Source organism: Takifugu rubripes, chromosome 15 (assembly GCF_901000725.2).
Source record: "Takifugu rubripes chromosome 15, fTakRub1.2, whole genome shotgun sequence".
Lineage (NCBI taxonomy): Eukaryota > Metazoa > Chordata > Actinopteri > Tetraodontiformes > Tetraodontidae > Takifugu > Takifugu rubripes.
Genome location: NC_042299.1, coordinates 4155360 through 4180308, shown reverse-complemented (window position 1 = coordinate 4180308; position 24949 = coordinate 4155360). Strand labels below are relative to the sequence as shown.

General features: G+C 40.9%; 3 protein-coding genes and 1 long non-coding RNA gene across 11 annotated transcripts; 3 read left to right on the top strand and 1 right to left on the bottom strand.

The window, feature by feature from the left end:
* The first annotated feature begins 1159 nt into the window (after positions 1-1159).
* Positions 1160-10725, top strand: p2rx5 (purinergic receptor P2X, ligand-gated ion channel, 5). 2 transcript variants are annotated; one of them, XM_003976361.3, is made up of 12 exons: positions 1165-1476; positions 2676-2826; positions 3041-3112; positions 3191-3266; positions 4444-4528; positions 4716-4796; positions 5307-5448; positions 8824-8957; positions 9039-9132; positions 9212-9277; positions 9361-9449; positions 9659-10725. In XM_003976361.3, the coding sequence occupies exons 1-12, from the start codon at positions 1346-1348 to the stop codon at positions 9918-9920; spliced, it is 1383 nt and encodes a 460-aa protein (XP_003976410.1). In that variant the 5' UTR covers positions 1165-1345; the 3' UTR covers positions 9921-10725. The 2 variants fall into 2 exon arrangements, with proteins under 2 accessions (XP_011615583.1, XP_003976410.1); XM_011617281.2 differs by lacking the exon at positions 4716-4796 and having other exon boundaries at positions 1160-1476.
* On the bottom strand, positions 10062-11810 carry LOC105418263 (uncharacterized). Its single transcript, XR_965551.2, has 2 exons — positions 11590-11810; positions 10062-11191 (listed from the first exon to the last, which is right to left on the bottom strand). It is a non-coding gene; the product is annotated as an uncharacterized lncRNA (long non-coding RNA).
* A 1366-nt stretch (positions 11811-13176) lies between these two features.
* Positions 13177-17830, top strand: shpk (sedoheptulokinase). 4 transcript variants are annotated; one of them, XM_029847873.1, is made up of 8 exons: positions 13177-13361; positions 13433-13574; positions 13969-14143; positions 14236-14388; positions 14586-14761; positions 15392-15628; positions 16172-16299; positions 17699-17830. In XM_029847873.1, the coding sequence occupies exons 1-8, from the start codon at positions 13224-13226 to the stop codon at positions 17705-17707; spliced, it is 1158 nt and encodes a 385-aa protein (XP_029703733.1). In that variant the 5' UTR covers positions 13177-13223; the 3' UTR covers positions 17708-17830. The 4 variants fall into 4 exon arrangements, with proteins under 4 accessions (XP_029703733.1, XP_029703731.1, XP_029703732.1 ...); XM_029847871.1 differs by lacking the exon at positions 17699-17830 and having other exon boundaries at positions 16172-16914; XM_029847872.1 differs by lacking the exon at positions 17699-17830 and having other exon boundaries at positions 13178-13361; positions 15428-15628; positions 16172-16914.
* On the top strand, positions 17758-24839 carry trpv1 (transient receptor potential cation channel, subfamily V, member 1). 4 transcript variants are annotated; one of them, XM_029847864.1, is made up of 17 exons: positions 17758-17887; positions 18225-18271; positions 18982-19212; positions 19371-19522; positions 19605-19757; positions 19840-19977; positions 20643-20941; positions 21201-21377; positions 21451-21606; positions 21692-21787; positions 21877-21947; positions 22238-22403; positions 22480-22546; positions 22675-23003; positions 23070-23191; positions 23513-23619; positions 23700-24839. In XM_029847864.1, exons 3-17 carry the CDS (start codon positions 19004-19006, stop codon positions 23795-23797), a joined length of 2340 nt encoding a protein of 779 aa, XP_029703724.1. In that variant the 5' UTR covers positions 17758-17887; positions 18225-18271; positions 18982-19003; the 3' UTR covers positions 23798-24839. The 4 variants fall into 4 exon arrangements, with proteins under 4 accessions (XP_029703724.1, XP_011615582.1, XP_029703723.1 ...); XM_011617280.2 differs by lacking the exon at positions 17758-17887 and having other exon boundaries at positions 18153-18271; XM_029847863.1 differs by lacking the exons at positions 17758-17887; positions 18225-18271 and having other exon boundaries at positions 18396-19212; positions 23513-23635.
* The last annotated feature ends 110 nt before the right edge of the window (positions 24840-24949 follow it).

Genomic DNA, 24949 nt, shown 5'->3' with positions numbered 1-24949 from the left:
TACTGTATATATATATTATTTTATTTATCTTATTCTAGTGTTGTCTTCTTTATGTTGAATGTCGCACCGTCACACCAAGACAAATTCCTAGCTTGTGTAATACTGTGTATTACATGAACAATGGCAATAAATCTGATTCTGATTCTGGAAGAGCAGAAAACAACCAATAGTAGCACTATCTACATGTGAGGCAGAATATATGGCCTTAGCCTCAGCTATACAGGAGTGTATGTACTTACAACAACTACTCAAGGGAATTGATAAATATCAGTATGCCCAAACCAAGGTGTTCGATGACAACCAAGGAGCTATTGCACTGGCCAGGAACCCAGTTAACCGGCAAAGGTGTAAACATATTGATATAAAATATCATTTCATCCGTGAAACTGTGAATAGTGGGATGATCTGTTTAAAGTATTGTTGCACTGACCACATGGTTGCTGACTTGATGACAAAACCAGCCACAAAGCTAAAACTCCATAAGTTTGCACAGTATTTGTTTGGCATATAAAGTGCAAGAAGAATGTGCCAATGTGTTTTTATTTACTTTTGCACTGAAGTCCAAAGGGAGAATATTTTTTATTTATTTTCTACCACTGAGTGTATCACAATAAGCAAAGGTCGAGTGGGGGTGTTAAATGTGATATGTGTGCGTCCTTACTCATTGAGTCCTGCAGAGTGTAATGTTCACGATGCGTCATGGACGTGACGTCACTACCTATGTACCTGTTCCGGTATAGTTGTGAAACAGAGCGGCAGCTCATTGCATCTCCCTGTCTGATTGATTAAATATGCCTAGAGGAGGCTAAAGATAATTCTGTTATCTGAGAGTTTGAATCTCCACCGCAAGGCACTCCGTTCAACATATATATTTTTTCATATGTTCCGATTAATATACCATGAAGAGTTTCTGAATTACTGAACAAAATAAATTCAAGAGAAAGCCGCTTCTAGCCTTTACCGTAATGCCTCATATACACAGAGCAAGTGAAATTCGGTTGTCTGCTGGCTTTTCTGTTTCTACAGAAGTGTTTGAAGTGGCTTGACCGCAGTAGTCATTTCTAGTCCCTGCGTAAACATCACCTTGCAAGCGCGCGTATTCTAAAGCCAAATTGATAACCTTGAAAAACAAAATTAGTTGAGTGTTGCCTCTCTGCCAGCAACAACAGACTGACCCTTGGGCAGACTGATCCTTCGGAAGCCCAGACAGGCTCGGGGGGCGAGGGGTTGCAGCCCCCCTGTCTGGGTGGGTTTGTCCAGCAGGAGCGTCTATATCAACTAGGAGTGTTCGCCCTGCTGCCTCACTTGTGCTCGACGTGCAGGAGGAGGAGGTGGAGGAGGACAAATGGCAGGCTGGGGGGGCTTCTTCTTCTCTCTCTTTAACTACAAGACAGAGAAATATGTCATCGCCGAAAACAGAAAAATCGGAATACTATTTCGAATTTATCAACTGGCCGTGTTGGGATACATAATCGGGTAAACTTGCTTTATTTTTCTCATAATATGAATGACTTCAAGTTACTTTAAAACTGCTGGGCTTAAATTATTCTTAAAATGACAGCGCAGTAGATTTTAAAGAGTGCGATTGGCTCAATTATGAAAAGATTGGCCCTGACAGGCTGTGATGTCACCGATCTAAGAGAAACTATCCGAGCAGGTGACAGCGCAGGATTTTGTGGTTTGACAGTATCTGCTTTGACCTTTAACACTGTTTGTCAAAGTTATTTCCAACTGTAAGATGACCCAATAGGTCAGTAAAGGTCCAGAAAAAAAAATCATATTTTATGCTTTGGCATGCACTGATGCTTAGGACCTAATTTGACTGACAAGGCATGTGGGATTTTGGGGTAAGCTTTTGATAATTAATTAAACACCGTGTGTGTTTATAGGTGAGTGATGTCTCATGATGTCAGGAAAACATTGACACATCTACATGGCTCCTCACATTTGCTAGTGAATGACTTTTAGTTTTTATATGAGGACATTGCCATCACACTACAGTAGTGTAAGATGCCTCCTAGGCTGTAGCATGATACCCAAAGTAATATTAGCGAGCCCAAATGACAATATACAAAGAAAAAAAGTGCATTTTGTGCCCATAGTTAAGTGTAAAACCACAAGGTCTGACCCTTTCAAGCCTAAAACATGAAATAACTGCCATTTGAATGTAACTGTGTATTTAATCTACTAATAAAAATAATATGGGAAACTGAACAACAGTTTGCAGGTGTGCATTTTATTTTGCATGGTTTTGCTACATTCAGCATTATTGTGCAATTATTTGCTTGTTTAATAAACAAGAAACAACAAATCTCATAAACCCATCTACCAACTATGGTAGCCTGCTTATTAGAGGGTTAAATTTAGTCTGACTCAAGGAAAAAACTAACAAACTGCAACAAATTTTGTAAAGTAAGGACATCAATAGAATATTATTCACTTTACTCATTCGATTTATTTTTCTTGTCTGTCCCACTATAACCAGTCCATTTATCCTTTCTGTACCAAAATTCTTTTGCCCAAAGTATCCCCTAGATCCCAGTATTAGCAGCTGATTTAGAGGGGTTTCCCACTATAATCAGTCCGTGTATTCCCAGTGAAAGTAGAAGCATATCTTTCTGTGCTAACACTCCTCAGAGGTATCCTGGCAGCTGACCTTTGTGTGCTTCTTTCAGCTGGGTGTTAGTGGTGAAAAAGGGCTACCAGGAGAGAGAAGAGACTATTCAGTCATCAGTCATGACCAAGGTTAAAGGAGTCACGTTAACGAACAGTTCTGAGAGTGGGCTTCACCTGTGGAGCCCTGAGGACTACGTCATACCTCCGAACGTGAGCTCGTGTCCCTATTTACACCATCCCATGATTAAACAGGACAGAAAATGGCAGCAGAGCTGAGGACACACTAGGACTCCCTAAGCTGCTGTCGAAAGACATTTTAAACATGTTCTGTTTCATTAGAGCCAGCTTTTCCTTCAGTGATTAACATCCTTGTTTAACCTTTTGCATCTTCTTTTCATCAACTGGGTCTAATTGGGTTTTTCAGGGTGAGCGGGTCTTCTTCATTGTCACAAATTACATAGAGACCCCCAACCAGAGGCTGAGCTTCTGTCCCGAGGTGAGTTGACAGTGGAAGCACATATTACCTTTCTCTTTTTAATAATGTAGATGTGACAGCTTGTGCTCTGTCCCAAAGAGTTTCAAAGTGCCACATGGACAATGTCAGAGTGACGATGACTGCGTGGAGGGGGAGGCAGTCATTGCTGGTCATGGTGAGGATCATGGGACAATTGTCAGGCTTAAGACTAAAATCATTACATTGTTTTTTGATGATTGGTTTAATGTCAAATTCATTTTTATTTACAGTATACAGTACGTTCCCAAAAAAACCGTTTAGGCACTTTACAGAAACCTGGGATATGGCCCACAACAAGCAACAGTGGCAAGGAAAAACTGCCTTTGAACAGGAAGAGACCTTGTCCAGGACTAGGCTAATAAAGGGGGACCATCTGCTGATGGCCAATCGGGTAGAGGAGGAAAGGGGGGCAGAAAGAGGAGACTATATAGATATAGTGTGTCTAGAGCTGAGCCAGAGTGACCCTTAGACTCTTATTCATGTGAATTCTTACAAAGACCATTTTCCCCAGTTTGCACCACTAGTCAGCTCTGGAAGAGTCCTGGTTCTTTCATTGTAGAATGCTGGAGGTCACTGTGCTCATGGGAACCTTCAGCATAGGAACTCTCTTTTGTAGCTGTCTCATATATCTGTGCTTCAAAACAGTCTCTAGATTCTGAGCTCTTGAATTACTTCTCTGACCTCATGACTTGGGTTTTACTCTGACATTTAAACATCTTTTCAAATTCATGTTTAGCCACTGAATTTAACACAGGCAGAATTCAAGGTTCAGAAACATCTCAAAGGGAATCAAGAGGAATTTAAGTGTCATGGCAAAGGCTCTGAATAGTGGTCTCAATGCAATATTGTTTTATTTATTATAGTATAAGTCTAAAACAAAAAGGGAAAATATATTTGTGTTTACTCTATATATACATATATGATGTTTGAACAACATTCTCTAGTTCAGCAGTAGATGGAATATTACTTCACACTGCAAACATTACCAGATAAGGTCAGAAGCCCAATAGCAACGCATTAATTCTGTCTGGCAGCTGTTTGACGTCACTTTTTGTGTCCTTGAATTCTTTCCATTGTTACCGTTAGCTAAATTAGTAGTGACTTCCCTAACAAGTGAGATAAAATATTATTATTGAAGAATAAATGCTATAGAATAATAAACAACCTATAGGCTGCATATATACTGTAGATCAGATTTAAAACAGTACAGACACTGATTATTATGTTGCATTCATATCAAACACAGTATTTGAAAGATATTTGCGAACTTTATTTGTAAAACAATTTATAGCTTAAACTTTCCCCCCCTCCAGGAATCAAAACTGGTATGTGTTTGAACAGCACAGGGACCTGTGAGATCCATGCCTGGTGTCCTGTTGAATACAGCAAGAGACCAAGGTAAGTCCCTGTGTCCTTCTGCAGAACTGCTTGAGATCTGCCACTTTGTGCCATGATTTCAACACTTGCTCTGGGCTCTCACGGGGGACAGGATACTTCACGGGTTTTATTTATTATGAAGAAAGAGCCCAAGCGACTCTAGTTGCTTTGCTTTTGTTGATCACTCAGCTGCCCATCTCGTCTGCAGAGAGCCCTTACTGAGCGAGGCTGAAAACTTCACCATCTACATCAAGAATTTCATTAGGTTTCCAAAGTTTGAATTTTCCAAGTAAGTGGCTGTAAGTACTGCTGATTGCTGCTGTACTTATGGTTTCAAGGCACCATGACAGATCACAGAGAGAGCTTAGAAGCGTCTGTGTTCTAATGACTGCTTCAAATAACTCTGTTGCAGAGAACCTTCTATTTATACCAGCATGTGCATGGCAGTCAGCGAGACAGTGAAACAGTCATCTGAGATGTCCTTGACAGCAGGCCTTAAACTAGACAGGTGTCAGCTCAGATGGGACTAGTCTAGTGAACTGTGCTGCTATTTCTTTAAATCCTACAGGAAAGCAGAGACAAGATCTTAGTCCAATTACACTGTCATCCCTCACACTCATCCCCCCTTGTTTTCAGTTGTTTACAAGGATTGACTGGCAATTTAGTCCCTTCATGATGGGTGATTACGTTACAAAAATATGGTTACGGCCTGAGCCTGAAACCAGAAAGTGTCTGTACTGTGCATTTAAGTTTACCTATAATCCATATACTGTGTATGACGTCTACTATGACTCCGTAGATCCAATGTTCTTGAAACCTCTGATGATGGCTACTTAAAGAGATGCTCCTTTGACAAAGAGAAAGATTTGTACTGCCCCATATTTCAACTCGGGGAGTTGGTAAGATGGAGTGGGCATGACTTCCAGGAAATGGCTGTGAAGGTGAGTTCACTTCCTGTCATCAAGATGCATCTGAAAACTCCAGTTTTAATGAGTTTTGTCAGTCTCGTCAAAATTTACACTTATAAGGTTTCATTCTAGTCTGACTGGGATATTTAATTCTTGCGATAAAAGCAAAACATTGACACTCCTTCTGTGGTAATCATTAAGATTTAATATTTATTAATACCATCAGCTTTACGATCAATTATTTTTAACATTGACACTCCTTCTGTGGTAATCATTAAGATTTAATATTTATTAATACCATCAGCTTTACGATCAATTATTTTTAACCTAAAGCTCTCAAGTTGGGGGCCAACTCTCAGTTCCCACTAATCTGGGGTGTTCAACATACCACTGCTCTCAACTGAAACTATTCAGCTGAGCCAGCAGTTCCAAGCAGAACTCTAAACTCGGGCCACAGCTGTTTTGCCAGATATCAGCGTGAGCAGTGTTACCCACGGCAGCAGCCAGGTTTGCTCAATACAGCTGCTCCATCAATGCCATCATGATGCAACATAATTTTCAGCCTGGTGTTGCAAAGATGTGCAACAGGTTAAAATCATCAGACAGAATTCCTGTTTTCATGACCCAGAAAAAAATACAGGTTATTTGTGTACTTAAAAAAAAAAAGGTCATTTTACAGTTAGGATTTGACAGGTTAGTTTTGATCGTTTTAAACTGGTCCATCACAAAGCTCTTGTGATCAGTCAACAACCACGTGCAAAAAAGGATCATGCTTATGTAGCTGCTTCAGTTTCTGTCAAGACTTGAATGCCGGAAACTGTTTTAAATTGACTACAGCAACCCAAAGGCAAAGTTAATATTAGCAGTAATGCTCTAATCACCATAATTTAAACAATGAAAACTGTGCAAACCCTGAAGGCAAGGCAGGTCTCATTGTGTGGCACAGTTTATGCCCAAGGCTTCTCAAAGTGCTTTACAGAGGCACAGAAATACACCCAAATTAGATATGACGCACTTGTTAAGACCACATCAAAAAGACTAATGTCTCAGAGGATAAAAGAAAAGTTCCAGACAAGAAAATAGAATAAGTGTGCAGAGAGCAGGTACGGATTTGTGTGCATGTGTAGTGTGTCAATACCACCTGTTATTTCATTGTCACAGAAGGCCAACACAGCATTTCCAAAGAGTCAAAACAAGGTTTAGTAACAATGTTACTAAAAAAAGCTTGTGGAATGTACCCAGATTGAGCCAACACACTCGCAAAGACTCAGAGCTCAGTGCTGGGGTTTACTACAACAGTAGGGAACTGAGGGGGGAAAAGAATTCACAGTATAAATCACCACTGCATTGCCACAGAAACCATGTAAAACACCAGCGGAGGAACCACAACTCGCTTAGCCCTCAGCAACTGTTGTGATACAAGAAAAAAAAAGTCAACACCATGATAGCGTGGAGACATCTGGGCCATTTGCAGTTAAGAAATATGTAGCAACGAGATACAAAAAAGAAAAAACAAGCAAATTGTCAAAACCAAATAAAATTAGTTTTCTATACAAAGCAAAAATTCAATCTACATCTAACTTTAAAAAAGAAGCCCGAGTTTAAACCATTTTAAACTAAATGAGGATAAGCAAAAAACCCAAACTTAATACAGCTTCCATCATCTCAATACACAATAATTGACAACAATTCAATTAATGAAAGAATTTGGTGGAAAAAAATAAAATTATAACCAAATTTAAAGAAAATAATCTATAATATTGAAACAAAATGTTTGGAAGGAAGGAATGACTTTAAAGGAGAGGTGTGACCACCCTGCTTGACTTGGTGGCTGATGTATTTCTATGATCTCTGCCTATTCTCTCCTCTACCTGTCCTCCCCCTTCTCCTCCCTCTCTACCCAGCCGGCCATCAGCAGGAGGGTCCCCCTACATGAGCCAGGTACTGCTCAAGGTTTCTTCCTGTTAAAGGGGAGTTTTTTCTTGCCATGGTTGCTTGTTGGGGGTCAGGCCCTGGGATTCTGGAAAGTGCCTCGAAACAATTTTCATTGTAAGAGACACTGTATAAATAAAGATTGATTGAGATTGATTGATTGATGAGCGGATCACACCAGGACGCCAATTCAATAGGTGCAAATTTAAGAGTGGGGAGGCGGCTGATTACTGCAACTCCCACTGCACAGCAGAATAAAAAAGTGTCATGGCTACAGATGAACAGCTGCAGTGCCAAACCTCTCAGCCTACCTCTGAGATTGACTACACGCCCAGAACCAGCCCTCTCCCTCAGACCTACTCAGCACAGCAACAGAGCGGGAGGAGGAAAACCCAGAGTAAGGTTTAAAAAGAAAACTGCAATTAACGGCAGGTTTTCTACCTCGTTTTTATGACAGGAAGACACAGACCAGAGGCACAAAAAAGGAGAAAGAGGGCCCGGTGACAAACGCACCTGATTATAATTTTGCTCAGTGCTGCCCAACAATTTATTTGCATAACTGGAGACGGATCACAATGTTGTCAGTTGTAGTAATGTTGTAGTATGTAGTCATGTGGTGACACGTTGGAGTGTCATCTCCATAAATATGGTATGAGAGATTGTGATATTCCAATATTGGAGGAAGGAGTAGCTTGTAAGTATTGAACATCGGAGATCCGAGCATGGACCTTTGTGGAACCCCACATGTTTGTGGAAGGTTTGATGTGGGACCATTTAGTAGCTTATGACTGAGACACCCGGTTAAACCTATTCTGGAGGTGGTTTGATCACGGACAGTTTCAAAGTGCAAGGAAATAATCCTGATCATTGAAAAGAAATTTAAATGGTTTGGAGGCAGAGTCTCAAGGAAGGAATCCAAGACATTGTGGACTACCAGAGCAGCATTTTTTTTAGTATGGCAGTTGTGTCATTGATAACATCGCCTTGTTACCAAAACTATTTCTGAGGTCATGAATGTAAACCGAGGGCAGTTGTGTGTTGAATGTGTCACATGTTCAAAGAGCCATAATATCAGTGTTCCTTAGCATTTCCTTCATTAAGAGTCCACTTGAATGTTAAAGTCACTCACTAAAACAACACAGTTACCGGTAATATCACCGCACACAATAGATACTAGTTTAGCAAACTCATCAAAAAGCTTTGCATAGTATTATGGATGTTAGAATAAGCAAATACTGTTGCCATTTTGTTTAATGGCAACCCCCCCCCCCCCCTCCCACACACACATACAACTCCATCTGAATACTTTTAACTCCATCTGAATACTGCATAATCTTAAACCAAATTTTTTTTAATTAAAAACATAAAATTAAGGTCGTATTTTTTTCATTTTTAAGAGCAATTAATGTAGAACATATAAAACAAATCAACACAAAATGCATTCATTTGAACAAAGTGCTTGGTTGTGTGCGTCAGGGCGGGTCCATCGGCATTCTCATCGAGTGGAACTGCGACCTGGATAAAGACTCTTCGCAGTGTAATCCAGAGTACAGCTTCACCCGTCTGGACATGAACCTGAACCACTCAGTCACTTCAGGATACAACTTTCGGCATGTTCTCTCAGGCATATTTACAGGAAATCCTCTGTCACTCCCCACTTTACTGTCATCAGTTATTATGTCTCCCTGCAGATTTACCCGCTACTACAAAGATCAAAACGGCCAAACCTACCGCACATTGTATAAAGTATACGGCATTCGCTTTGATATCATGATCAATGGGCAGGTACAGCAGTAACATGGCTTTTTCCCGATTGAACAATTGACACTGCTGGAAGATGTGCGTTAACTGTCTTCTCTTGCAGGCGGGAAAATTCAGCATTGTTCCTACTCTGATTGCCATTGGATCTGGTCTGGCTCTACTGGGAGCGGTTAGTATTTAAGTTTAGATTAGTACATAGTTTGTCTCCCTACTTTGATAATGTTGATGGCTGATTGCCTTTTTTCCTTCTAGGGAGCCTTTGCCTGCGACATGATACTTCTGTACATGATGAACACAAGCTCATACTATAGAGAGAAGAAGTTTGAAATTATTAATTTCAGGTTGGATGTAATAGAATATATATATATATATGTGTGTGTGTGTGTGTGTATGTATGTATGTACGTGTGTGTGTGTATATATATATATATACACACACACACACACATATACACACACACATACATACACACACATATTTTGTCTCAACTGGCCTTTTCAAAAATGTTGCCCAGTAAGATAACCCTAACCCTCTGTCAACATTGCACCAGTAAAGAGAAGACCAAACCCAAAGATGGGAAGGTGGGTCACAAGGAAAGAAGAGCCAGGAAACAAGCTGAAGACAACTTCTCCAAAAAGCCAGAGGGTGGTGAAGACACAGTTGGTTTTTCTGTCACAGAGAGCAACCAGCCTGTGGACTCGAGGGGTCCCACTATCCCCCGGAACACAGGACAGCGTTATTCTGCTATTGTCTCTCCACGGGCTGCAGAGCCAAGGCATCACATCACTTTCTCCTCACATAACAAGGTTTAAAAGAGGAGCAAACTGTGGTCTCAGTTATGTTACTCGAGGGGGATGCAAAGTTTGGACTCACCAAGGTACCTGAGCTCCGGCCAGATGAAATATTTGCAGGATCAGACAAATTTTCACCAGAGAAGTTTCAACATGCACGGGTTAATAGTGATACACAATATTTTTATTTCAAGGTAACGCATCATGGGCCTGCATACTGACAGGAATGTTACTAAATGTTGACACATGATAAAATGTAAACTTGCCAATATACAGGAATTTACTTTTTTCCTTAAGTCACAGCATCTGATATCAGCCACATAGGACAAGTTCACTTTAGACACGATGGGTCACACTGGTGGTACTGTTCTGGGAGATACACACCCTCAAAGGCTCCCTACTGAGTTCACAGGAAAAATATTTTTGCAATTCAGGTTAAAGTGTCACTGTAATTATGTTGTTCAGATTGCATTTGTAGCCATGCACAAGCTCCAACACATTATTTTCATCAGAATGTATTTTTTTTATTTAACAGCAAGACAAGTTGACTGTTGACTAAAAGTACTTTGTTGTTACCAACCATAATTGACAAGTTATGTCAGAAGATTATGATCTATATATAATGTATGCAAATGTTGTTTCAGAGATATTTATTTCATTTAGTAATTAAATCAGTTCTATATTAATCACACTGCTGTACATTAAATTTAATGACAGGTCCTATTCCCATTACACTTCTGTTACCAGAGTTATGCAGTGAAATTGTTCATGGTCAACCGTTAAATGTATAAGAAAAATTAAGAATAAAATTGACAATTTTTGTTCAGCTAACAGAATTAATTTTTTAAAAAAAATCAAAACAAATTCCAGTTGGGAGGAGACTACTTGTTGACATAGATCAAATGAGATTATTTTAGTAGATTAATTTAGTACACATGTACCATTCCATAGAGGAATGTCCAAAACAGGACATAAGTGAAAAGACCTCCAACTAGACCCCCTGTGAAGAGCAGTCGCCGGGATTTAAAGAATTTGTTCCATCGGCGCCCAGCCTTTAGAATGAGCAACACTGAGAGAAGAAATGCAGACATGAAGTAAAAAATGAAGCCAAACAGTCCAGTCAAGCCAAGGATCCCAGCAGTCGCCCCAGACAGTGCAGACACAGAGGTGCGGCAGTAGTCCAGGACAGCAGCATTGCCCCTCACTGCTACTTCACTGATGAACTGTGGTCCCTCACGCTTGGCCACGACTCCTGCCATCTCCGTCCGGTCAGCTATCACAGGTGGGTGCAGCTGATCCGCAAAGATTACACAGGTTAAAAGATACACAAGCACATTTCGCAACCTTTGCTTTTTTTTTCTTCAAACAACTCTATCAAGTGTTTCATATGTAATTATGAAAAGATATAATAAACAAGGTTGTTAGCATATTATCCTTAGAGAACTTAGCTGCTGGTCACCTTGACAACAATCAGGTTGTATATTATCTACGTCAGAGGTTTAGCTGAGCTGAAATAAAAACTAGAAAATGACACAGCATAATCCAGCGTCAGAATGATCCAGTTTCCAAATTATTACGATATATGGTACTTTTATTTCAACACTCCTCACTTGGTGACTAACGAGCTAGTATTGCTAGTTACTTAGCTCTCTAAAGTGCTAGCTGAATATAATAGACGACAGGTTCTCACCGAATATCAACACAGGAATTTACTTCTCACGGCGAGATCACTAAAGCATAATTTGTTAAGTAAAATTAATATATCGCAATATGGCTATGTGTGTTTAAAGGGATAACGGCTACCCTGATAGATAAACAGCACACTCATTCTTGTCTGGATGACGTTCCTAGATCAAGTCCGCCATGCTCCTTGGCGACAATCTTCTTCTTCGGATAGTGCTTTAACGGCGGGTAGAGTATGCTGCTGCCACCCACTGTTCATAGTTTTACTGCCGTTCTCTTTAAATTTATAGTTACAAAGGGAGAAAATTTCATTATAAAATTTCTCACTATTTTTGAACCGGATATTGTACAAAAAACAACTAGAATCTTATCTTTTCTGTGACATTAATCTTATCTTTTTGTTTCGCATTAAGTTCTTTCCCTAATACATGTTGCCAAGATATGTAAATAAAACTGATTCTACGGTTTTTATATTTTACAAATCCAACGAAGATTTATTTATTTATTTTTACAAAAGCACTTAGTATTTTTTAAAAAAATGAAAATAAATTATCTTCCAACAATTTCTTGCAATTGTTATAGGGTGCACATTACAAAAGGTGCAAGTTGCAAAATAAAAAATAACCCAAATAATGTTTCGTTTGAAAAAAATAAATTAAGTATTGTTACTGTTTATCTGCAATTATCTATTTGGAAGAGTATCTGTTTTGGCCCCAGAAAATCACAATCATCTTCCATCTTAACACGGCAAAACAAACATTTAGTAATAAATATAGATTCATCACCAAACACAGTTTTTTATATTGTGTATTCACTTCATTGATGATAGGATTCTCACCTGAGGAACAAAAAGAAAAAAAAACATTTGTAAAGTAGAGTAACTCCAGTGGGTATAACGTCAAAAGTGAAAACTTTCCTTCTTTGTATTTAATTAATATTATATTCCTTCTTTATACTTAATTTATATTCCTTCTTTGCGGAATAGTTGGCTCACTAATGCAATGTCATAATAAATAAAATTGCACTAGTGATTCATACATTATGATAATAGGCTATTTCTCGCAACTCATCATTCCTAATCGCTCAGTTATTAACTAAAATTCAGAATATTTTTCGTGACTCCAGTAGGCCTAAATGTCACTTTTGATACATTCCACATCGAATCCCTCTCTTTCGCAATGCATTGTGGGAACAGAGAGCCTCATCGCTGCGACAAACTGGATCGGAAATGTGAATTTCACTCTGAAAATATTTTCAAATTGCTATATATCAAAAATTCTGGTGAAAGGAAACATTGAAAATTAAATGTATTACTCACCACGTAAGCCTAAAGGATTCTATCCATTGATTTAGTGCTCTGATAAGAGCTTATTTTTATAGATACTATTCAGTTTCTTTAATTTAATGTTACAAGCAAAACAATAATCATACTTATTTTCTTTGGGGTTTTTTTTTGCATACCTAGAATCTGACTGGGTTTTATTTTTAATTTGAACACGACTGTTACCCACCAGTGGTTGCCTTTGTGTCTATATCAAACCGGTGTGTGAGATTACCTATTTTATGGAATGCGTCATTGGTGACTCTGACGTCATAACAGCCGCTGGCTGCGTGTCAAAGTGCGCGTGGCCACCAGTAACAATGCCTGCTTATATATTAGGTATAGACCTCGGTACCACCTCTATAAAAGTAGCTTTGTTAGAAAAAACATCCCGAACCGTGGCTGCGAGTCACATTTTACCCACTACGTCAGAAATCCTCGACGATAGCAACATAAAAGTGAGTACGTTAAAGAGCTTGAACTATATTAACACCAGCGCGCTAACCAGCCTTTATAAATGCTTTACCAGGCGAAAGAGCAGCACACCGGTCGGATCATAGACACCCTGAACAGATGCATGAACCTGCTGCCCAGGAACACGCTGAAGCATGTCAGCAGTATAGGGTTATCGGGGCAGATGCATGGGCTTTTATTCTGGAAGTCACAGAGTGGTAAGCCTGTTGCAAGCTGCGTGTGTGTGTGTGTGCAAGAGCGTGCATAACACATGATGTGTGATGCAATAACTTCATGCCCAGGAGGCGTATATTATAATAAAAAAACAAATAAATTCTTATTAGAATCGTTCTTGTTGCCAGCCAGTTAAAATGATCTTTGTTCTTTCAATTAAGCGCGACCACAGTCTTTACTTTTACGTAAATTTACTAGATAAATGTTTCTTTACAGTCACGCTAGATTTGTCTTAAAATTTATGCAATGAAGGCTTTATGACTATCTTCTGAAGTTATGGTCTGCATTGAGTTCAAATAATTTTCAAGATCTCAATTTAATTTATATGGTCATTCTGCTTTTCATCTCTCTTTTTGTGTTTCCTTCTTTCCTTTCCAGGTTGCAGTTGGTCCAGTGGGGACTTTTTCACAGCTCAAGACACGAGTCAGCTGATCACCTGGCAGGATGGACGTTGCAGCAGTCACTTCCTGTCTTCTCTCCCAAAGCCAAACTCTCACCTTAGTATTGCCACAGGGTTTGGCTGTGCAACTATCTTCTGGTACATGAAATTCAGGTTAGCCCACTGTTTTAGAAGCCATTGCATTCTAGAACCGACCCCTTCTTCACCCACTGAATGTACCCTGATGATAGTCATTGTCTTTCCAGACCCCAGTTTCTTGAGGATTTTGCAGTTGCAGGGACCATCCAGGACTACGTGGTGTCCATGCTGTGTGGGTTGGATGGATGTGTAATGACACCTCAGAATGCAGCTAGTTGGGGCTTTTTCAACACATCTTCCAACCAGTGGAATATTGACATGTATGTCTGCGTCTTTCTCTTTTACTATATTTAATAGACCAATTGGCTCAGATACAGATTACATGAAAACACATGCACGTTTTGTTTTCAAGTACAGTTACTAAAAAATGGTTATGGTGAGTTCTGAAAATACATTATAGGCATACATTGTCAGGGTTATTGAACATAACAAGCTGCTCTGTGTGTGCACATTTCAGTCTCAAGGGTGCCGGCTTCCCTTTGCACCTACTTCCGAAGTGCGTGTCATCAGGTGGCGTGGCGGGACACACGTGCTCTGAGTGGCACGGCATCCCTGCTGGCACACCAGTAGGGGCTGCCTTGGGAGACTTCCAGTGCTCTGTCTACTCCTGCATGAGTGCACGGACAGATGCAGGTGAAACAGCAAGTCCAGTCATGTCTCTGCTGACAGGGTCCTTCAGTGGAAATATTGTAGTGGGGGAACAGGCCAGAACACCTTAAAAGCATTGCTGAGGTACCCTTGAGCAAGGTGCTGAACCCACAAATGCTCACATAGGGCCCTGCGATGACCTGGTGACTCATCCAGGTCTTGACCCTGCCTTCACCCACATGTGCACAATCCCCGTGACCCCAAAAGGGATAAAGTGGGCAATAAGACAAAACAAATTCAGAACATCGAACATGAATCGGCAAAAAATAAACCGCTAACAAAGCTTCTTTGTAAGGAAACACCAGAGTTTTTAATTTACCCAGGAACTCGCCCAAAATATCACTGGTAGAAGGATTTATTGTTTTACTGTATTCATCCACCAGGGGACGATCAAGAAGCTTTGATCACTGTTGGAAAGTTGTCCATCTTTGAGTAAATTCTATGATTTATTCATTTAATTAACAAGTTAATTTACATAACAGCTGGAATGAGAATGTATCCGAGTAGGTGTAAATCATTCTAATCTTTTCTGTCATCGTGTGAAGATAATTGTCACATTTCAAAAGTTTTTAGCACAGTGAACAGTGTGCTACTTTCTCTTTGGTTGGTTCATAGGCCTCAACTCTTGGTTTGTTCCTCTTGCTCTCACAGTCCTGAACATAAGCACGTCAAGTCAGCTGACCTATGCCATGCCAGCTGACTTCAGACCTCCAGATTCTCCTCAGCCCACCTCTCCCATCTCCTATTTTCCATATTTTGAAGACACGTATTTGGCGGTGGCGGCCTCACTCAATGGAGGGAATGTACTGGCCACATTTGTGGAGATGCTAGCTGCGTGGATGAGAGATCTGGGTGTGTATTTTGTTGATGTGTACAGTATTTCAGTAATTGGGGAACACTTCTGTTGAGCGAAAGCGTGTTGCTATTGAAATCTGATACTGTGGTTCCATCATGTTATCACTAACACTCGAAGTCTGCAGGCTACATATAATATTAATATCTGGACTATACTGGCCTCATCTTTAGGGAGGAAGTAGAACGGAACCACCTGTATTTAACAAAATAACTCAGGTCTATTTGATACTTGCTGATGTTTTTGATGAGCCTGATACTTGTGAATGTCACTATAACAAGGACACACGTGTTTTGTTTTGTCTTGTATTGTAAAAATGTCAATGAATATTTAATTATAACATTTGGACAGTCATTCCCATTGCACCTCTCATGAATCATCATGCTGCAGGCTCTGCAGGTCTTTACACATAATTAAAGACAACACTATTAGCTGGAACAAATGTCAATAATCATAAACCTTAAAGGTTAAGCCTGTTTTAAGTGAATGTGTAGGTTTTAACCCCTCTGAATGATGAAATGGCTCCTTTTCTTAATTCATAGGTGCAGATCCGAGTGAGTCATGCTTATACCAGAAGCTGATCCACTGTGCCCTGAATCAGGCAACCAGCGACCTCCAAGTGAGTCCCACCATCCTCGGGGAGAGACACAACCCACTCTGCCTGGGTCAGGTGACCAACATCTCTCCCAGCAATCTCTCTCTGGGCAACGTGACCAGGGCATTGTGCCGTGGAATTCTAAAAAACATCTTCACCATGATGTCAGCCGACCATCTGCAGCATGCAGGGGTCACTAAAATTGTAGGCAGCGGTAGTGCCATTGCCCGTAATGAAATATTAAGGCAGGAAGTGGAGAAGGCTTTTTCCCAGCCAGTGATATATGGACAGAATGCAGATTCAGCTGTCGGCGTGGCGATGGTCTTCTGTGACCGAAGTTGAGCTGCAACCATATTTACAGAATTAATCAGTGATTTGCACACTGAAATTCTTAGGATGTGTCTCCCTTGGTGAACCAAAGTCATTATTAACCTGAGAACTAGTTTAAATGGTTGCTAATTTGCACATAAGTCCATAGCACTATGCAGGGCCAGGTCTTAAAATCCTCATCTTCTCCAAAAGTCATTTCCATTGAGCTGAATCATTTTGAATAATTTACTAAACATGATAATGATAGAATCTCAATATTGGAGATAAGCCTGAAAATATTTCTGCCCGATCCTGATGTCTAACATTGTTGGACACCCCATCAGTTCAAAGTCTTGTAATAAAATACTATCATATTTGGGTCTCAAAGTATATTTTCTGTTGATTATCCTGATGGTAATGGATAAAGGAATGAGAAGAATTCAAAACTACAAAAGGAGATCAGAAAAATAATTCATCCATCCCGAATTTGATCACCAAAATATTGTATTTCTTTGAACAATTTACTAAACCAGCAGTTTATTCCTCTTTTCCACATGCTGGCGGACTGTCGTCGTCCCCACTGTGGACATTTTACATAATGCAGTGCCTCCCGCAGGGCTGTCTGATGTAGTAATTAGCAGATCTATATTTACATGCAATTTCTCTTACAAAGTTGAGTTGTCAATCTATTATGCTTGATTCCTTTGTTTAATGTAAATTTCCAAGGCCTGGTTACCCTGATCAACACAATTAAGCTGTGAAAGAGCATGGTGATACTGGAAAATGACAGATTAGCTGAAGTCTAAAGATGTCTGTGGTCTCCCACTGGTTTTATGAAGATCTTCCTCTACCCACCTGCCACTTTAGATTAAAATATTATTTTTTCAAGATGACTTTTTGCCTGCCACTTGTTGCATAATTGTCTATTTCATTGTTAATTTTACCTACACCAAGTTGCCTTTAAGAATAAAGAGCTTAATTTAGCATCTGACCTTATGGCATTTTAAAAAAAATCCTGATTAGAGACTTTATACCCCCTCCAGCTGTACAGTTAAAGGTGCCATCATATTTTCTAATTATTCAAGTATATTCCTATTTTTTGTTATACTGTATGTGTTGGGTTGCAGTTGTCCTCAGTGACATGTGTCATTTGTTCTCGCCAAAGACGAAGTGATCACAAGATTTGTGAGTGAACCACCACACCAGAGCACACAGAAGCTGTGCTGACACAGAAACCAGAGGCAGGCGTAACAGGAAACAACCAAAATGTTCAGAACTGATAACCAAAAGGCAAAGAGTATTCACAACTGACAGAACTGCAGAAACACAGCAGGGCAGGTTCTTTTCTCACCAGGTCAGTAGTCTCTCTGTGTTATATTGAGGGTGTTTTTTATGTAATTGAATCTGTGGCTCTAAGAATTTTTTCTTCTATGCTGCTACTGTGTGCATCTGGATACTTCTGTGGCGATTCCTGTCATCTTGGTTTCATCCGGTCTGATCAATACAGCATCCTTTTAAGCACTCAGGCCTCCAGTAATGTGCGCTGATATTCTCCAGGGCGTGTCATCTTATCTCCCTCTGGCTTGTTTGTGCTAATCTCAGTTCCGTTGTGTTATAAGATTGCGTTCAGGTCCTGCTGGATGCTCCGGGGTCTACTAGTATTTTTGTGTTGCTCTCTTTTTGATGTGAAGATCAGATTTTTAATTGGCAAAATCTGGAACAGGAGCCTCTCAAACTGGTGAGTCTTTGTCTTTTTTGTTGCTTTTTTTCTCTTTTTATGCTGGCCATTTAAATATATATACCTATGTATGAATGAATACATATACGTAGATAAATAAATGCATGTCCGTGTCTGGAATATTTACATGGAAATATAAACTCAACAGCAGGACATAACGATGTGGTGCACGAGACTCATTTGCAGATTTCCCAGATTTTCCAACGCATCCTTCTGCAAGATATTTTTAAGATTATTTTTACCCCTTTTAATGTCCAAGTCACACACTTAGGAGTCACCATTTCCGCATTTCAAGAAAGAGGAAGACAAATCAGTAAAATACTAAGCTCTCATTCTAAAGCCCAACAAATTGGAAGTTTATTGGCACTGGGATCAGCTTTGTAGGAATAATATCATGTCAAACTTTCTGTGAGAGTAATAAGTCGATCCTGTAAAGCTGTGGCTCCCAGTTGATCTGCTGTGTGCTTCTGTCACGCTTGTTTTCTTGTAAATATGCTCCTTTGTTCATCTGTACTGATGGAGTATCACATGTCTGAGAATATATTAGTGCCGTTAGAGACCAGGGAGGTGACGGGCCTGTAATAAACATGTCTTCACAGCCAGCTAAGAAAAACACACAATATTTACCATATTAACTCCAGAGGCAACGTGAAGAGGAACTTTTCTGGGATTTAAGTTTGTCTTATGAATGATTTATGTCTGCAACACAGACCACCAAAACGTGAAGTGAAAATGAAGAAGTCAGCGATGTTTGGCTTTTCACTGGAGGTGGATGACAGGACCGAGGAGGACAAGCTACGTCAGAGAGCCTTAAATCAAACCGGAATGGCCTCTGTTCTGGGACCAGGCCAGGAGGAGCCCGAGGCTGTCATGGACACTGACCACCAGGAGAAAATGGAGGAGCCCAAGGATCAACTTCGATATAACCCCAACTTTGACAAGTGAGCCACAATTAACTGCTGCTCATTACCCAGCGTGCATTACCAAGCCTGCAGCAGACAGAGCACTGATGTTTTTGCTTCTTAATAACCTCTGACAGTGTTTTACTGTCTTGTTGAAGAACAAGCTTAGAAACATGATGTATATTTGGTGTCTTTAGAGGCATTCGTGGGCTAGACGATAAGAAGAGAGAGAGCGACATCTATAATATTTCAAGGTTGTTTGAAGCCGTGGCAAGAAGGGACGTGGACGATCTGGCCAACCTGCACCAGTACCTGCACCGGAACATGAAGAACCTGTCTGACTCCCTGTGTGAGTGTGATGAACAGTGATGCAACGCCTGTGCCCGAAAGCTGATTGGTGTGTTGGTAACAGACCAAATGTGCTGCCACAGATCAGTCCTACGGTAAATCTGCCCTGATGAAGGCCCTGCTGCACCTCAAAGATGGCAAGAATGAGACAGTGGAGTGGCTCATCCACATCTCAGAGGAGATGGGGGATCTTAAGACATTTGTGAATTTGGCCTACACCAGTGCCTACTACAAAGGTGACCTGTGTACCAGGATGTGTTTTTCACTAATCTCAGTGTGGCTCATGTCGTGATATGACTTGCTGTGCAACTCTGACAGGGCAGACGGCACTACACGTGGCCATAGAGAGGAGAAGTCTTTCCTATGTGAAGCTACTGGTCAGTAAAGGAGCTGATGTTCATGCCAAAGCCAGTGGGACATTCTTCCAGCCACACAGCGGCCCCAGCTTCTACTTTGGTGACTATGAACTCTTTCATTTTTAGCAACTTGTCTTATTATAGATTTTAAGACATTAAGGCTTTAGCTGTATGGAATTTTGATTTTAGATTTTTTTTTTCAATACATCATTGCATTTTACTTAATACAATTTAACTGCACTTCAATTACATCTGTGTTTGCTTTATTAGAATGTGAGGATGCGAGGATTTCAGATGCATTATAGGACAAACAGATCGTGGATCAGTATAAACGCGAGATGACGCCAGTAGCTCAATCAATGCTACATTTGACAACACTGCCCCCAAATGTTGATATGTAGAACTGCAAGTAAATAAAAAGGGGGGCCTTTCCCTCATAAATGGACTTTGTTTGACAGAGGTAAAGGACGCAATCATTATCATAGTGATAATAATCACAATCATGATCATATGGAAGTCCTTCCCAGCTCTTTGCACATCGTAGTGTAGTGTGTAAGCAGTTTCTGTCCATCCACTCTCAAGTGTTTTGTGATTAACACTAAAAAGAAAGAAGAAATTACCATCTGCCTTTTTCCCTCAGTGAAAAGTCACCATGAAAATAATAACTCATCTTTATTAAGTATGTTAAACATTAGGGTTTATGGCTGATTTTTAATTATTCAGTTGTAATTAACATAAATGAAATTCTATTTGGACTGTATCCAGGCGAGCTGCCACTGTCACTGGCAGCTTGCACCAACCAGCCCGCCATGGTGGACTTCCTTATGGACAACAAGTACCAGCCAACAGACCCCAATAAGAAGGACTCTCATGGCAACACTGTCCTGCATGCCCTGGTGGCGGTCGCGGACAACTCGGAGGAAAACACAAAGTTCATCACCAGCATGTATGACCACATCCTGGTGATGGTGGCTCGGCTCTACCCCAAGCTAAAGCTGGAGGACATCCAGAACAATAACGGGCTGACACCACTCACGATGGCCACCAAGACTGGCAAGAGTGGGGTAAATATATATGTGGGCAGATAGAGATCATATAAAGGCCTTGGGCACTCATCATGTAAACAGCTATTGACTGTGTTGCAGGTGACATTGGCATATAACATCCGAAATTAGAGCTTATTTACATTGTCTTTAACTAGTCACAAGCCTTAGAAAAGAAGTGGTCTGCACTCACCTTCTAGCATCGCCTTTTGGTATCTCAACTCTTTGGCCTGTTCCAGAAAAAACCCATCAAATCTGTTTTCTTTTGGTGTGTCTACAGCTCTTCTCACACATTCTGAAGCGGGAGTTCCAGGAAAACGACACCAAACACTTGTCCCGTAAATTCACAGAGTGGGTTTACGGACCCGTCACCTGCTCTCTGTATGATCTGGCCTCTGTGGACTCATACCAAAAAAATTCTGCACTAGAGATCCTGGTCTACGGCAGCAATGTCCCAGTGAGTCCCATAAGCATTAGCATTAGCCCACAATCAGTGTCATGTGTTTCTGAACTCAGCTGTCTTCCATCAGAACCGCCACGAGATGCTCCAGACGGCCCCTCTGGGCCAGCTGCTGGAGTCAAAGTGGAAGAAGTTTGCGGGTCATATGTTTTGTTTGAACTTCCTGTTCTACCTTGTGTACCTGATTGTCTTCACAGCTGTAGCCTACAACAAGAATGAGGGACAGGTGAGCCTGCAGCAACACTTACTGGGATTGGTGGGTGAAGATACACCTGCGTTTACAGACTTGTGCATTGTTCTTCTTCCCACAGTGGATGAATCGTATTGAACATACCTTTTTAGGATACACGTACATCTCTGGCCAGCTGTTCACTGCGCTGGCAAACTGCTACTTCTTTATCATAGGGGTACGCCACTTCCACCTTTTCAAAATAAAAGTCATTATGAGCCACAAGAGCAGTGTGCTTTATCCCAAAAAATGATTTTGAATGCCCAGATTTTAGACATGAGGAGGAAACGACCGAAGCTGCAGACACTGCTGATTGATGGATATTATGAGATCCTTTTGTGAGTGCTACACTTCTTCCTTTTTATCCCCCTTTGTCTCATCTCTGCCTTCAATAACATCCTGTTACATTTGTTTAACAGGCAAAAATGGCTGAGCGCTTAAGTCGCCATCAGGAATCATTCAATTTGATCAAAAATCAAGATTGTGATTGCTGATGTCAAATAAATGTGACTAGCTTCTTTTTCTGCTGCTCTACTGAGATGGTTTCCATATGTTGGACAGTACACACATGCATCGTTACCAGTGAAAGCCATACAGCCATTTGGTGTGACCGCTCTGCTGTGGTCAGTCTCTTTCAGGGCACCCTCTTCATGATCTCAGCTGGGCTGTACCTGATGGAGAGGGAGGAGTTTCTGGGCTTCCTGGTGGTCTGTCTTGCTCTCAGCTGGGTCAACCTGCTCTACTTCTCCAGGGGTGACAAACACATGGGCATCTACAGCATTATGATCCAGAAGGTATGACCTGTGAGGCAGCGGCACAGTTGATATCCTAATGGAAAACAACTCAACACTTTGGTTTCATGTGTTGCAGATGATTCTCGGTGACATACTACGCTTTCTCTTTGTGTATGCTGTCTTCCTGTTTGGATTTTCAGCAGGTATTGTATGCTAGTGAAGTTTTTATTAAACATGTGATATTGGATGAATATATCATTATTGTCAAGCTTCAGGTGCTCCTGCCCAAAGAGTCATACCAGAATTTCTTGCATGTATTCTCTGACCACAGCGGTGGTCACCCTCCTTATTGAGCCTCCTGCGAAGAATATCACCATTAACGAGCGAGGCCGTCTCTTTGGTCCCATTAGCAACGGTGCGGAGTGTGTAAAACCCACCTACAGGAACATCTCTTACACCACACTACAGCTCTTCAAGTTCACCATTGGCATGGGCGACATGGAGTTTACTGAACACTACAAGTATAAGGAGGTGTTCTATGTGCTCCTCATCGGCTATATCATCCTCACCTACATCCTGCTGCTCAACATGCTCATTGCTCTTATGAACCGCACTGTGGAGAAGACCACCATGGAGAGCACCAGCATCTGGCAGCTTCAGGTGAGGCCAGACATCAATGAGCTCTTTAAGGGAGGTGGGATGTTGATGATATTCTGTGGATTCCAGAGGGCCTTCACTATCATGGATATGGAGAGGAGGATCCCATACTGCCTGAAGAGCTGGTTTCGCTGTGGGGTAAAGAAAAACCTGGGCTCTGGGTGGGGAGATGACCACCGCTGGTGCTTCAGGTTGGTGCAGCGAAGGTTTATCTGCGTTTTTCTTTTCTGTATTCAGACTGTTCATACAGACCAAAGGTAAATATATTTATGAAAAACATGAAAATGGTAGACACGTTCCAACACGTTGGTCCACTGAGCAGCAAAATCACTGGGTCTACCAGGTTATGATAACAGACTAGAACTGTTTTAGGCCTGAAGACGCAGTTGTGTGAGCGATCGATGGACGCCCACGAGCACACCATGTTCCTTGCTAATTTGGCCCCTCTGACAACAGATTGATGTGTCACCCCATGAACAGTAATTGATGCATGTGTCCTCTTGTTGTCTCAGAGTGGAGGAAGTCAACTGGAACAAATGGAACATCCACCTGTCTAAAATCGATGAAGATCCTGGGTGCTGGGATTGTAAACAACCTCTGCGTGATGGAGTGAGCAGAGGTGCTGCAACATTGAGGCAAGAGTTTCAGATTTTGGCTACAGGACAGCGGCCATTAAATGTATTCCTGTTTTGTCCACAGCGAGGAGCAAGAGAGATTTCTTAATGCCCCACACATGGCGTCAGAGGCCTACAGATAAGGCCACCGAGATGGATCCTCTGCCAACTTCAGTGGCCTGACGGACAACAGAGACGGACCACCTCACCCAAACAGCCATAATTTGGCCAAACAGCTCATAAATACATGGAGAACTGCTTTACAACAATTATGATCCTTTTGAGTCTTAAACTGATACAGAATGGTGTGAAGTGAAAGAGCCAGAAGTTTCCTTTTTAGAATTTTAAGATTGTTATTATGCATTTGTACATGTACAAAATGGGAGCTTCATAGCCATTAAAAAGTTGCAGCAAAATGGCTTCACAATTGTAACTCCAAATAGATTTTCCCTCTATAAAACAGGGAATTTTTCTTAGTTTAAAGGCAGGATTTCACTAGGATGATATTGGTGTAGACATTCCTGTATACAAGGGATCTGTTCTAAATGGGGTGCAGCTGATTGCTGTTTCTTTTCCAGGGAAATCCTTCATTTGTACACGTTTTCATCACATAACCTGCCATCACCTCTGGCATCACTCAAAATGGAATTATATACTGATCACCAAGGCCCCCCCACCCACTGTGCGCCCTTAAATCAAGTCCCATTTCCATCACAGCCAGAGAGTAGAAATCTTCTACAGCCCAATAGTCCTGTGGTTTTCACAGCTGGCTTTGTCTACATCACTTCCCCTCTCTCACTAGCAGAGACAGGCTTGGAAAGAAAGCGCAGTGATTGGTGCAACAATGGCCACCTGCAGCATCCATCACTGGCTCAAAACTTCCACATTTCAGAGATCTATTGTCGGCTTCCGCCCCTGGCAAGGCTGATTACATCAGGACCTTATGTGACCTTTGCTCCAGGATAACTGGTGTTTGTCAAAGAACGGCACGTTGTCCCAGTCAGATACGACTACATTTCTCCTACATAAATTTTCCCCCAGAATGAAATGTAAACATATATCACTAACACATCATTAATTCATATTGCTGATTAAATGTCCCACTTTTTTTTTTTATAGAGGATAAACTAATATTATGGTCTTACTGTAAAAAAAAAAAAAAGTGCTTACTGTCACTTCTGAACTGCAAAGAAAAATAAAGACTTTTGGTATCAATTGAAACAAATTTGACGAAGTGGATCATGTTTTATACACAGAAAAAATGTTCTAGAAATGAAACAATAAATTGAAATCTAAAATTAGAAAAGACAACTATGATTGGATGAGTTACACCAT

Excerpts from the sequence above, each read along its gene's own strand:
- p2rx5 (XM_003976361.3), top strand. The coding sequence starts at position 1,346 with ATGGCAGGCTGGGGGGGCTTCTTCTTCTCTCTCTTTAACTACAAGACA. Across the intron at positions 3,113-3,190 it reads GGCTGAGCTTCTGTCCCGAG|AGTTTCAAAGTGCCACATGG; the intron begins GTGAGTTGACAG and ends TCTGTCCCAAAG. Across the intron at positions 9,278-9,360 it reads GTCTGGCTCTACTGGGAGCG|GGAGCCTTTGCCTGCGACAT; the intron begins GTTAGTATTTAA and ends TTTTCCTTCTAG.
- shpk (XM_029847871.1), top strand. The coding sequence starts at position 13,224 with ATGCCTGCTTATATATTAGGTATAGACCTCGGTACCACCTCTATAAAA. Across the intron at positions 13,575-13,968 it reads ATTCTGGAAGTCACAGAGTG|GTTGCAGTTGGTCCAGTGGG; the intron begins GTAAGCCTGTTG and ends TTTCCTTTCCAG. Across the intron at positions 14,762-15,391 it reads GAGTGCACGGACAGATGCAG|GCCTCAACTCTTGGTTTGTT; the intron begins GTGAAACAGCAA and ends GTTGGTTCATAG.
- trpv1 (XM_029847862.1), top strand. The coding sequence starts at position 18,956 with ATGAATGATTTATGTCTGCAACACAGACCACCAAAACGTGAAGTGAAA. Across the intron at positions 21,948-22,237 it reads GGATATTATGAGATCCTTTT|TCTCTTTCAGGGCACCCTCT; the intron begins GTGAGTGCTACA and ends TGCTGTGGTCAG. Across the intron at positions 23,620-23,699 it reads GCGTGATGGAGTGAGCAGAG|CGAGGAGCAAGAGAGATTTC; the intron begins GTGCTGCAACAT and ends TTTTGTCCACAG.